This window comes from Vidua chalybeata, chromosome 4 (assembly GCF_026979565.1).
Source record: "Vidua chalybeata isolate OUT-0048 chromosome 4, bVidCha1 merged haplotype, whole genome shotgun sequence".
Taxonomy (NCBI): domain Eukaryota; kingdom Metazoa; phylum Chordata; class Aves; order Passeriformes; family Viduidae; genus Vidua; species Vidua chalybeata.
The window spans coordinates 14,438,809-14,451,070 of NC_071533.1; the positions used below are offsets into that span (position 1 = coordinate 14,438,809).

At 43.5% G+C, this 12,262-nt stretch overlaps 1 protein-coding gene across 3 annotated transcripts in view; it reads right to left on the reverse strand.

Annotated features, from left to right (window-relative positions):
• The window catches only part of SPATA5 (spermatogenesis associated 5), a 161,547-nt gene that overhangs the window by 32,380 nt on the left and 116,905 nt on the right, over nt 1–12,262 (reverse strand). For all 3 annotated transcript variants that reach the window (XM_053939863.1, XM_053939862.1, XM_053939864.1), the window contains one exon: nt 1,337–1,501. In XM_053939863.1, the coding sequence (XP_053795838.1) occupies nt 1,337–1,501 (165 nt within the window). The remainder of the gene's footprint in view (nt 1–1,336; nt 1,502–12,262) is intronic.

Consider the following 12,262-nt stretch of genomic DNA (forward strand, 5'->3'; position numbering starts at 1 on the left):
AGCAGTAGAGCTGTGACAGTCTTCCAGACCAACACTTAAGTATGAAATCCTTTTTATTATTGCCTCTTTTTCCATTGTGAGAGCCCACATTCTGGGCAGAAAGATGTGCTACACAAACCAGCTCTGCTCGCTACACGGTGTCCAATCATTCATTCATTCCCAGAGTGCAGTCTGCCCTGTGCTGTGGAGGAGGAATAGCCCTGTGCTGTTTGGCTTTGGTGTCTGCTGTGACACAGCTTCCCAAAATGACCCCACAGCACATGTAGCAGTGCCCACACCAGCCAGAAGTTATGAGTAGGCAGCACAGCATTTTACAGACTACCAGCATCTAAGTGACAGCTAAATGAGGAGAAGTGTGGCCTGGTAGTACCACCAGTCCTTTAAGAAGGGCCTTCAAGCAATCACACAAATCCTCCACAATCACCCAAGACAAAAGTTTAGCTTATTTCCCTACCCTTATAAACAGCACACGGAGAGATGGGGAGCCAAGGCAAGCACACCACGTTTTCCACTCTGCTATGGAAAAATCAGAAGGTGACTATGTAATTAGATGGTGTGATGATGCAGACACTAGGGCTGGCTACAGCAAGGTGGAAATTCTGGTATTTCATACCTTTCAAGAGCTGAACTTGGCAACCTTATTAACATTCTTTGAATTTTTGAATTAATATAATTACTCTCAATTAATTAAAATGAGGAAAGAATGACATATCCTTTCATGAGACACTGACATGAATAATATTCAGGGAGCAGAATGGTGACCACTAATATACTGATACTTATTATAACTGCCAGGCAGCAGCATCTGTCCTTCTGCCCAGGACAGGAAATAATTGTCTGACATCCACTGTCAGAAGCTAAGTAATAGCAACAAGCTATAACAATAAGTGCTGCTGTGAAATCTTGATTATATGGAATAGGAAAATACAAGCTTCAAAGTGACTCCTTTGCAATTCCCCTGCATTGTTTCTTACTTCCATCTCTCCTCTCTCCTCCTGAGGCTCTCAGTCACAATCCTGCGCTCAAAAGATTCCCAGAGATGTAGGGGAACTGTCTGGAAAGTCTGGGAGAGCTTGCCTCCACCTCCCTCCAGTCCTGGCAGCACATCCTTAATGAGGCTGCCTGCAACTGTATGAAGGCTCAATCTGAAAAAGACCCCTCCCCTGGCACCACTCCTGTGATAGGGACCTTGAAGTAAAAAAGTCCCAGATTGCAAAACCACAGGAATATCTGAAATATTCCCTTTCATAATTCCTACCAGCACGCCGAGAAAGTTCAAGGGACATTTGAGTTCAACTTTAAACACCATTCATGCACCGACTCCAGGATGTTTTACCTCTGCTCCTGAGTACTTCTGTGTGCGCTCCACGAGCTCGGCCAAGCAGACTTCATCACTGACTGGCATGGACTGGAAAAGAAGCCTGAAGATTTCCTTGCGAGCGGCTGCATCTGGCAGTGGCACATAGATAATTCTGTCTATTCGTCCTGGCCTCAGCAGGGCCTGCAATGAAAGCATCACAGCAAAAGTTACAGCACATCAAGGAAGTAAAAAAAATACAACTCAAAAACACCACCACCACCAAATAACCAACAGTTTAAACAAAAGCATGAACCTGCACAAGAAAAGACAGTAAGGCTACTCAGCTTGTAAAATACCAGTTTACGGAAAAAAGGAATCATAGAGGAACCACAGGCATTTTCCTAACACGATACTTCTAGACTTGTTGCAAGGTGTGCTGGAATGTTAGGACTTGGCAGGAGGAGAGGTGGCAATGGATACATCCCAAGTTCAGATCTTCCACCAAGCCAACAAGCAGAGAAAAGAAGGGTTTTGTTGGAGTGAATCTTACATTATGGATCCATGTTGCTTTATCCCACATTCTTAGAGCTCCATATGCTTACAGACAAGCAGATTACTCTGATGAGGTTTTTTATGCAAAATAAGGTAACAACAGAGAGAGAGACAAGTGATGCATAGCTCCATGCACATGTGTTTGGCCTTGCACTTTGGGTGTTCAGGGTTACTCAGTTTATGTTGGGGGTGGGAGGGTGGCAGAGCAAACAGAGACAAAAAACCTAAGATGAGACAATGTCCACAAAGGGCAGCATGGAGGGTTCAGACTGGATAGGAAGAAAAAATTTCTAGAAGAGAAGCACAGCCTCAGAGCAGGTTATTGGGGAGGCTGTGGAAACTGTGCCCTTGGTGGTTTTATGGCTCAGCAGAGGAAGCCAAGCTCTCCCTGATCTGGTGAAAGTCCCGTGTGTGCAGGAGGGGACCGCTGGGCCTCTGGAAGCTCCCTTCAAACATCTTTCTGGACAGGGTCAAAAAGTGAACTTTATCTATATATAAATCAATTATATCCAATACAGAGGAGAAACCAAGCTCTTAAATTTATGAGAAGGGAGGAAGCTCATTTCCCTATGTTTATAAAAAATCTCCAAGATTTCTGAAAACCATCTACAGTAAAAAAAGTAAAAACCCTCCAACTTTTCTTGACACTTGGAAAAAAGAAAAGCAAAATACAATAATCCCATGCACAGCAAATGCACATAAATAGTATTTAAACTACTTTTTAGAAACCAAACTATGTTTGTAAGATTCAGTGTGTAACCTAAATTGTTTTTATGTTATGGTTCTCCCTTGGGTAGACTAGTTTGAGTTCCAGATGACTAGAGATATTGCATGGCTGTCCTGGGCTGACAGCCAATAAGTCTTTTCCCAGCCTGATCATGTCAGTGAAAGTCATGCTGAAAAAATAGTAGGAAAGAGCTTTCCTTCCTGCACAGCATTGATCAAGTTAACACCCTTCCTAGAGTTTCTTTAAAAAGACTGTTGTGGTGCTTTAGAGTGGAAAAAATGTATCCTGAATGTTAAGAGACATCTTGTTATTTTTAAAACAAAGCATGAAAATGCTCAGCAGAAAGTGCATGGCCCTGTGGTGCTGCACGGAGCTGTGCAAGGACAGAGCAAGGCTGGGAAGCCCACAGGTCAGTACCCAGCCCAGCACCCTGTCTCTGCAGTGGCCAATGCTGAACCTCTACAGAAGAGAGCAAGAAACAAGCTGTCCACTGGTATTTGCTCAGCAGACCATGCTGTTTTCCACTCCTGATGAACTCACCCAAGAACTCAGCTCACTGACAATATCTTGTATAATTCAGTGTCTAAATTGTGTGTTTGTGTGAGAATGTTGCCATTTTCTGCCAACACACTTCAAAGAGAAATTTGCATTTTCAAGACTAGGCTTGGAGGGAGTGGAATTAAATTGCAATTGTGTTCTGCGTGCTCTTAAGGAAATGCCCATAGCTAATTCTATTATTTAGAAGAAACAAGAAATGTTCATGTGAGTACGGTAGTGTCGCTTTCAAACCAAGGCAGGTTTCATCAGGACACCCAGATAATTAGAACACCTTCTAGAGCCAGCTTAACTTCCCACTGATGAATGACCAGGGTTGTGGTGCAGGTGGGACAGGGAAAATGCTCAGTGCCAATCCAAGCACTCCATTGCCTGGCTCTCAGTTCCAAGACACAAAAAGCACAACTGCAGACAGAACACAGTGAACATACTTTTTTATGGTCAGTGACTAAAATCTGTGTTTCCTCCAGTTTGTCCCCAGTGCTTTGTGTTTTTACTTATGTTGATAGTTGAAGGCCCAAGTTTTAAGCATGCTATCATTACTTTTTTGCTACAATCAGGCCCAGGGACCTTATCCAAGGCGACCAGATGTGCTGGGAACAAAAAAAGCACAAGTCGGTTGCAGCAGTGCACGCTGGCTATACCAACACATATAAAAAGGAGAGAAAATATTCTATAACCTCAACTTGAGACGAGAGCCAGACTCCCTCCAGCCCCTGGAGACAAAAGTAGATTGAACTGAGAGCTGGTCTCCACCAGCCCTCCTGACATGGTGACCCTGGGAGACCCTGGGCACAGCCTGACTGCTCCTGGCTCTGCTGCCATTACCTTGGCCCCTTGGCAAGCCACCAGTCTCCCCCTCTCCATGCTCCTGAGGAGATAAATTCAGCAGGAGAGCGTGAGGAAGGGGCCTGCTTTGACCTATTCAGTATTCCTGGAGGAAAAAGGCCCAGTGAGGGGCTGTGGGTGGACTGCAGAGCTCCTCTGCAGCTGGCTGCTCAGAACACAACAGCAAGATGAGGCCTCTCCTGTTTGCAGGACATCACAGTGCCCTCCCAGGCTTTTCAACTTTGCACACTTCTCACAGAGATGCTCTTCCTTTCTGGCCAAAATAATTCAGAACTGCATACAGAGGCTGGCAGTAAGGGAACAAGACATCCCTCAATATTTTTGCTCACTGGAGAGAAGTGAACTCTTCTGGGTTGCTTAGGGAAGCCTGCTGGGGCACATGCTCTGGGCACCTGCAGCACTTCAAGTCCAAGGCCCAGGTGATGCCAACCAGCAGGGCTAAGTTGGATGGGTGCTGGCACCACCTTTCTCCTCAACACCATTTTTTGTACAGACCTAGAAGCTTCTGCTTTTCTCAGTGGGATGTTGTGTGATCCAGCCTTCACCAAAGGTAGGGCTTTGGAGATGGCTGCTCCAAGCACACTATGACTTTCACAGGCCATTCCAGAAGATGGAGCTTCAATCTTGCAATGTGCACTTTGAAAATGGGGAGGAGTGATAAGGACAGCCAGGTAACTGCCCTGGGCTGGGTGCAATGGGATTAGGTGGTGACCCACTGGCAAGGCACAAAGATGGATCCATGTTGGTGAGCAGGAGGAGGAAGGATTCAGCAGGAGCAGGCAGTGGCTTAGCTGAGCAGGAGCAGAGGCAGGAGGGGGAGGGTGAAGAGTTGAAGCGGGGCTGCAGGCCTGGGCAGATGCAGCTGCCGGGAGCATGAGATGAACTGCTCACAACTGGGAGATGCAAACCCCATCTGGGGTGAGCAGCACACAGGAGGTGGGAAGTTGATGGGGCCAAAATTAATTGATGTGTGCAAAGAGCTACATAACTCACTGATGTCAAGATGCGAGGGCTGCATGATTTACCTTGACCAGGAAGGGCACAAAATTAAGTAATTAGTGTTTTGGTAGAAACCAGAATACTTCAAATCCAGAATACTTCGTACCACTGAGCAATTCTTCTGCAGATTTATGTGATTTTTTGTTGTTGTTGTTACCACAACAGTTATGAAAGGGGTCTAAGTGCTCATGCATTGAAAGGTTATGAGTGGTACACAGATAGAATGCTCCTCTGGGGAAGACAAGGAAAGTAGGATAATTCTCATGTAATACAGAGTATCATCAACAGCAAAACTATAGTTTTTTAAGGAGAAACTGCTCCCCTTTCAGAAAGAAACATTTAATTTTGCTGTAACTAAAATGGAGTATTTCCTCAAAATATATCATTGGAAAAGATAGCTGGGTCAAAAACATGTATTTTCTGCGCAATTATGAAGACAATTATTTCAGGAAAGAAAACATTGATAGGTAAAGCCTGGAAAACATTTGTGGTTCCTGTTAAGAACAGACCAGATTTAACCTTAGGGCTTTGCTAATTTTCTTCCTCCTCTTTCCCTTTTTTTTTTTTTTTTTAAGCATCTACCTTTAGTTAGCTTTGTCAAAGGATACAAAAGCTTTCTTAATCACATCTTATAACAAAAACTCACACATCAACTGTGCGAGAGAGTAACCTAACTTTAGCAAAAATAAATACAACTTAAAAACTCCCAAACCTAAGAAAATGCAACTAAAAGTTTGATTTTGCCTCTGGAGTCCATTGGGATTAGACCACTGATGAAAATGAGAGGACTGGGAATAGTTCCTTTGTAACTCAATCTGTCCAATTTAGATTTACAATTGCTATTTATGAACTGTGGTCAGGGCTCCTACTTACACGGACTCAACACAAGAGATGCTCTATATCTTGTAACCTTATTGGGTAATGCAATTTTTTTTTTTTACTTTCACCATTACAGTATTTGAACATTCCTAAGTCATTTTGAAGAAACAGAATCATAGAATAGAGAATGGCCTGGGTTGAAAGGGACCTTAAAGATCATCCAATTCTAACCCCCCTGCCATAGGCAAGGACACCTTCCACTACATCAGATTGCTCTAAGTCCCATCCAGCCTGGCTTGGAACGCATCCAGGGATGGAGAATCCACAGCTTCTCTGGGAAGCCCGTGCCAGGGCCTCACCACCCCATCACAGCCTTCCTGCAGCCTGTGCAAGCAGTAGCTGTTTGTGAGATGTTTTCCATGGTTTCGCCCACATGTCAGGACAGATGCATTGCAAGTGTAAGAAGTGTTAAGGCCTTCTTACGCCATCATTTACCTCTGGCAGGAGTGAAGGCAGCTCCCATCAAGGTGCTTCCCCTATGCTTTTGAGGCTCACCTCAGTGCCTGATATTTTCGTTCTCACTCTGTGCCAGAGCAGGTCATGCTCCCAGCCCAACAGATCAGGAAGTGCCTGGCATTTTAGGATCTTTGAAAGTTTCAAATACAGGAAGCTCATCCATCCTGTTTGAGAGATTACTGGAGGCTTTTTTGCAACTATGGGTTAATTATCAAAATTAACAGAAGGTGCTGAAGGGAAAAGACACATGGGAGCATTACCACTAAGGACTTAAAAAACATAGTCCAGTGGAGAGCTAAATTTTATTCTCCCACAAGGTTTTTACTCCCGCTCCATCTAGCATGAGCTGCTTCAGAAGGTAACCCCAAATTCCTCTGTTCCAGGTGACACGCTCATTCACTGTGTCACAAGGCTGGAGTCTTGTAATTACAGGCTCCCGAGTCAAGCAATACTGCTTTGTTCCTGCCAAGAGCCACTTTCCTCACACTCTTCCACCTCCCCACCTTCTTCCTTCCATGCCAACATCTGTCACCACTGTCAGCACATGCCAACATCTCTAACCAGTTCCCCTCTTTGATGACTTTTTTTGCTGGTCACCACCCTTGTACATCTCCCAAGATCTGTGCAGATTACTCTCTGCTGTCATTACACAACATCTGCTACTCCTCTCAGGTTGGAGCACTTTGGTTCCATAACTTACAGTGCATCCACTACTTCATAGAATGCATTTGCTAACAGAATTTTACCACGTATTATTAGAAACCAGCTCCTAGAAAATGCTGCAGTCCCCTGTGTGAAGGTTTCACTTTCCACACAGATTTATAAAAGCTAGGCTGCACAGCTTCTCTGTGGTGTCAGTCTTGCTCAAGACCTGGAGCGTTGTGCAAGTTGACAAGAAAGGACATGATAGTTTGACAGCAGGTGTTCAGCAGCAACATGCTACCGAGCGGCAGCAGCGTAGCAGGAACCCTCTGCTCAGGCATTCAGCAGGAGCACAAATTAAAGGCAGGGAGCAAACGTGTGCTTAGATACACTGGCAAACAGCAAACCAACTCCAACTGGGAGACAGCTGAGATGATCCCAGTCCAAAGCAAGATGAAGCGATACAGAGATTGAACCATCTCCAAAATAAGAACATGATCTGTACATCAGATGCCCCTGCCTGTGTAGCAGCTACTTCCTCTGCTTATCCTCCAGGTATACATCTTCAGTTAATCTTTTCCCTTCAAGCACTAATTCACACCTGTTTCCAGTTTGTCACACCAACAGAGGGAAATTTCTCCATGTAATTCCATGTGTCCTCTGGAACTGCTCTCTTTGCTGGCTACCTACAGGAACTAACACCTTCAGCCAGCACTACAGATCAGTCTCTTAGCTATTACAGCAAAACAGTTTACCCTACAGTGTGCAGGAAAACAGCAAAATCATCCTCCTTACAAAATTAAACCTGGGGAAAGAACTGCCTTGAATCAACTGAAACCACTGTTATCACCTGCTGGAACAACATGCCCTGCTTCTGCATGTTTCACAGTACCCAGTCATGTGCACTAAGGGTGGTGAATTAAAACAGATACGAGTGTAACTTCAATAACTACAAATAGGCAGTGCTTGAAGTGCTTCAAGAAAGCAAAAATTTCCAGAGTTTATGCAAAAGCATATCAAGCCTCAAAAACCTCTAAGGAAGGCCAGGCTTGACTTTCCAAACCTGCACAAAGCTGGATGCCACAAAATATTCTCTTCTTTTTAATCAGACTAACAGCAGTGCCCTGACCACTGCACATCACCATCCTGTCACTGGCAGAATTTGATTGATATGGCCAATTCATGGGGAATCATGGAGAAAGGAGACTTGAGGAGACTTGTTCTGTTGCAATGACACCGTGCAAACACAACTGTGAGGAACAATGTGCTCCTTGGCCCATGCAGACAATACCAGGGCACGTTTTTATGTAGTTTTGTTCAGATAGGATTAAAATATCTCAAGAAACTGAATTTCAACCACTTCTCTTGGCAGAAACATTTACAGGCAGATACTCTGCAGCTGCAGAACCAGTATCTCCGAGCTTTTTTTTTCTCCATCTGATATTTCAAACAGTTAAATTGGCCAGTTGGCACAAATCACTGCAGTGCTCATTGGGAACCAAGCTTTGCCCGGGCCTCCATCTATAAAAGTCTAAACCTGTCAGAAACAGGACCCGTTTTCAATGCAGTAAACGTAGTGCAAATTTAAGCAACCATGCTGATACAAATCCAGTTTGGCACCACAGAAATTCAGCTCCAAATTACGTGTGTTCAAACCCACTGAGGCACTGCCAGGGAATCAGGCTCTCAATACCCCCTGCTTCGTCAGTATGGCCTCAGAAAAGCAATTTATTCTTCATAATCTGCCCGTACCTTCAGGACACTCAACTACACACTTCCTTTGCAAAGGGGGTGTCAGACACAAGGTTTTGTTCTCTCCCCATGTCCAGTCTGAGCAGTCTTACCACAATGGCACAGAGGATGTCCCAATTTCCAGCTGTTTTCCTGCAATTTTAGCAAGGAGCAGGAGCGATCTAGTCCTTTGCCACTTTCTGGGTCTCACAGTGAGGTTTTAATGTGGAGAAGACACTGGAAGATGCCCACTCCCTGCAGCCTTTTCTCCCCTGTTTCTAATAAAATGATTTTTAGTAAAGTTAAAATTAAGTGAAGAGGGAAAAAAAAAAATCTATCATCAGCTAATAAACAACATAACACACCCTCTTCAGTGTATGTTTACATAAGAGAGTCCTCCATGCTCCTGTCTAAGAGGTGCAAAACCTCAGGAATGTCAGCTCTTTTCTTCCTTTCCTTTTTTTTTTTTTTTTTTTTTCTGGTGGGGGGGGAGTGAGGGTTTAATGAAAGAACCCCTTTAGAAAAAGATAACAATTACATGTAATGGAACCTGGAACCAGACTCTTTTGGCAATTAATCACCCAGGAGCCGTTGCAATCCTGCAGGCTGTTTCTGACAGATTTTGAGAGCTTTACAGGAATCACTGGGATAAGATGTGCCTGGGCTGGCTTCTGACAGGGACCAATCATGTACAAAGTGTATTGTTGGTTTTGAGTTTTGTACTTTTTTTTCATTTGTATATTCATACACACACACACAAATATATATATACATATATATATATCTATCTACACACATACACACAGATGTGTGCACTCATATCTACATTTCCATGGGAGTCTTTCTTTACATACATAGAACAACTGCAGAAGTCATTTGTTGGCCCAGAGGCAAAAAAAGAAAGAAAAAAAGCCTTTTCTTCCTCTCAGCAAAGTAGAGCTATCCATCACTTAACAGAGATACTTCCTGTTTTCAAGCAGTTGGGAAGGCATGACTTCCAACCCAAATACTTGGCTTGGCAAACCATTCCTGTGTTGACAGATGCTTTTATAACCACTTCATTCCACCTGAAGTTTCAGTATAAAAGGAGGTAGTTTTCATTGCTGGGTTTTTTTACCTTTTTTTTTTTTTTTCCTGAAGGGGGAGAAAGGGAAAGCAGAAAGGAGAGGAAAGAGAAGGAAAAGGAAGGAAAATACCACAATTATAACAGCTGGATGACAGAGGTTAGCATAGCTCTGACAGATGTTACCATGTAACCTCAAAATGACATGTTAGAGAAAAAACAAACCACAAAACCTGTTCCTTGTAGGAACGAGAATTTTGAACTCCTGCCAAAATAGCACAATTCTCTTCAGAAGCTTTTGAACACTGCAACAATGATCTACCACATAATACATTATTTTCCATACATAAGCTTTACCTTTATATTACCAGTACTTTGACTGATTAAATTACCAGCATGGGATGAGATGTTTTTCTGAAAGACAACTTAGCTTCAAATGCCAAAAACTGACAGCAGATCAGCTCCACCAGGACCTGCCTTATAACAGCTTTTCATCTCCTACTTTTTGTTTTCCTAGGATTCATCCACAGGACATGCTCTGAACACTTCTCAAGGCCGCATACTTCAGTGTATGACAAGAAGTTAAACGGTGCTGCAGACAAGAAGATGTATTTCTAAAGCTGCATGATCAATTTTAAATAACCTTTTGTCATATCAGTTTCGGTATTCCTTACACCTGGTTACTTCAGTGACTACCTTACCACAAAATTCTTCATGACTTTTCCTGGCTTGTGACCAAACTTTACAGACCTGTCTGACAAATGACAGATAGACAAACTACAGATAAATAAAGTGCAAAAGAAATATTCCTGGAACAAACCAGATATGTGAAAGCAGCTGCTTCTAAAGAAAGAAATCAGCAGAGAGGTAGGCAACATCAAGGAAACAATTTAGAAACAGTTTCAAAAGGAAATCAATGACTTTCCGTCATTACTGCCAGCACTGTGGCTGAAAAAAAAAATTCTGGTTTTCATTATTTGAAAGATCTTATTTTACTACTGTGGTTCTGGAAGACCATTTTAAGTAATAAAGTAGATACCAGTCATAATAACTGTAAGCTAAAGGAAAAGTCATTCAACTCAGAGAATAAAGCCACTATACAAAAATATCACTCATTTGTACTTGAACACTTTGGTGATTATGCCTTTTACAAACCCATCTTGAGGCCTATATTCCAAACAAACAGTGAGTGGAAAAAAAACAAATCCTGGTTTAAACTCCTTTCTTTGGGAGAAGCAGCCCTCCTGCCCTTTCACAGCTAACATATACGAGGTACAATGCAGGTACCAAACCCATTTGAGACCGACTAAGGCAAACTTGGGAACACCTGGCAACCTTGGGGAAAAATCCAAGAAATCTCCCTGCCAAGGGCATAGCTGGTAGCTAGGCAGGAGCCTGCTGAGCAGAACAAAAGCACAGGATGCCTCTGTTCATAGGATGCCAACCATGCTTTTGATAAGGGAACAACCAGAATACACACTATGGGTTTTAACTCACTACCTGGTAGTGGAAGAATTGCAGAATGGTTGGGTCAGAAAGAACTTTAAAGATCATCTTGTTTCAACTCCTCTGCTATAAGTACATGCCTGAACACCAATGAAGCCCTTTCCTTCTTTCAAAAGGTGCATTCTTAACCCATGTTTAAGTTATAAATTGAGGAGAGAAAGAGAAACAGGTGGTTAAGAAGCCTCTAACCAGCACCTGCAAAGTGATGCTCACACAGTGAAGCACTATTTGACATAGAATATCTAGCAGTAGACATGCAACACGAGTCTTTAAGCAGTTAAAGAACTTTCTTTAACTGATGAGCAAAAGGACTTTGGGAATAGCCTTATGTGGTCACAGAGGCTGCTGTTGGTACCACAGAGCAGGTGACATGGTTCCAGTGACAGAGAAAGAGTGGGTAACACTGAAGAACTGCATGCCTGACTCCAGAATCCCAGATAGCTGCATGCCAAGATATTAATGCAGTCAAGACACGGCTAATTAAGAACAGTAGTACACTGGCTGGGTCAGAAGCCAAGACACTCTGCCTGGAGAAAAGGCCCCACAGACATGCCTCCTCTTATTAGTGCAAGCAGACAATCACTGACTTCCTCCACCCGGATGCAGGAAGACAACCTGGTGGTTTTCTCCCTCATACCGGCAGAAACCACTTTGTGTGTTGATCTTGGAGTCTTGCGGGTGGTGCAGAGTTTACATAAATTACAGAGCTCACTGCAGCTGCCAGCTGCAAGCAACAGAGAGAGCTGCAACTCTGGGGTTAAAATATGCCCTTTCAGTTCATCAGGACTGCAGCAGTGCTGATAGAAGTCCTGAAATCATTCTGCAGGTCTGCCAAGCATTTATAGCCCCTAGCAGATGAGAAATATTAGAGGAAAACATTTGGTGCCACTGAACTCACACTTTTTCCCTATGCTGCCAAGAGTTCCATCAAACAAATGCAGGACCCTGCTGATTGTTGTCCATTTCTCCTTGACTGTCCCCCACTTTGTGAAGCCACCTGTGA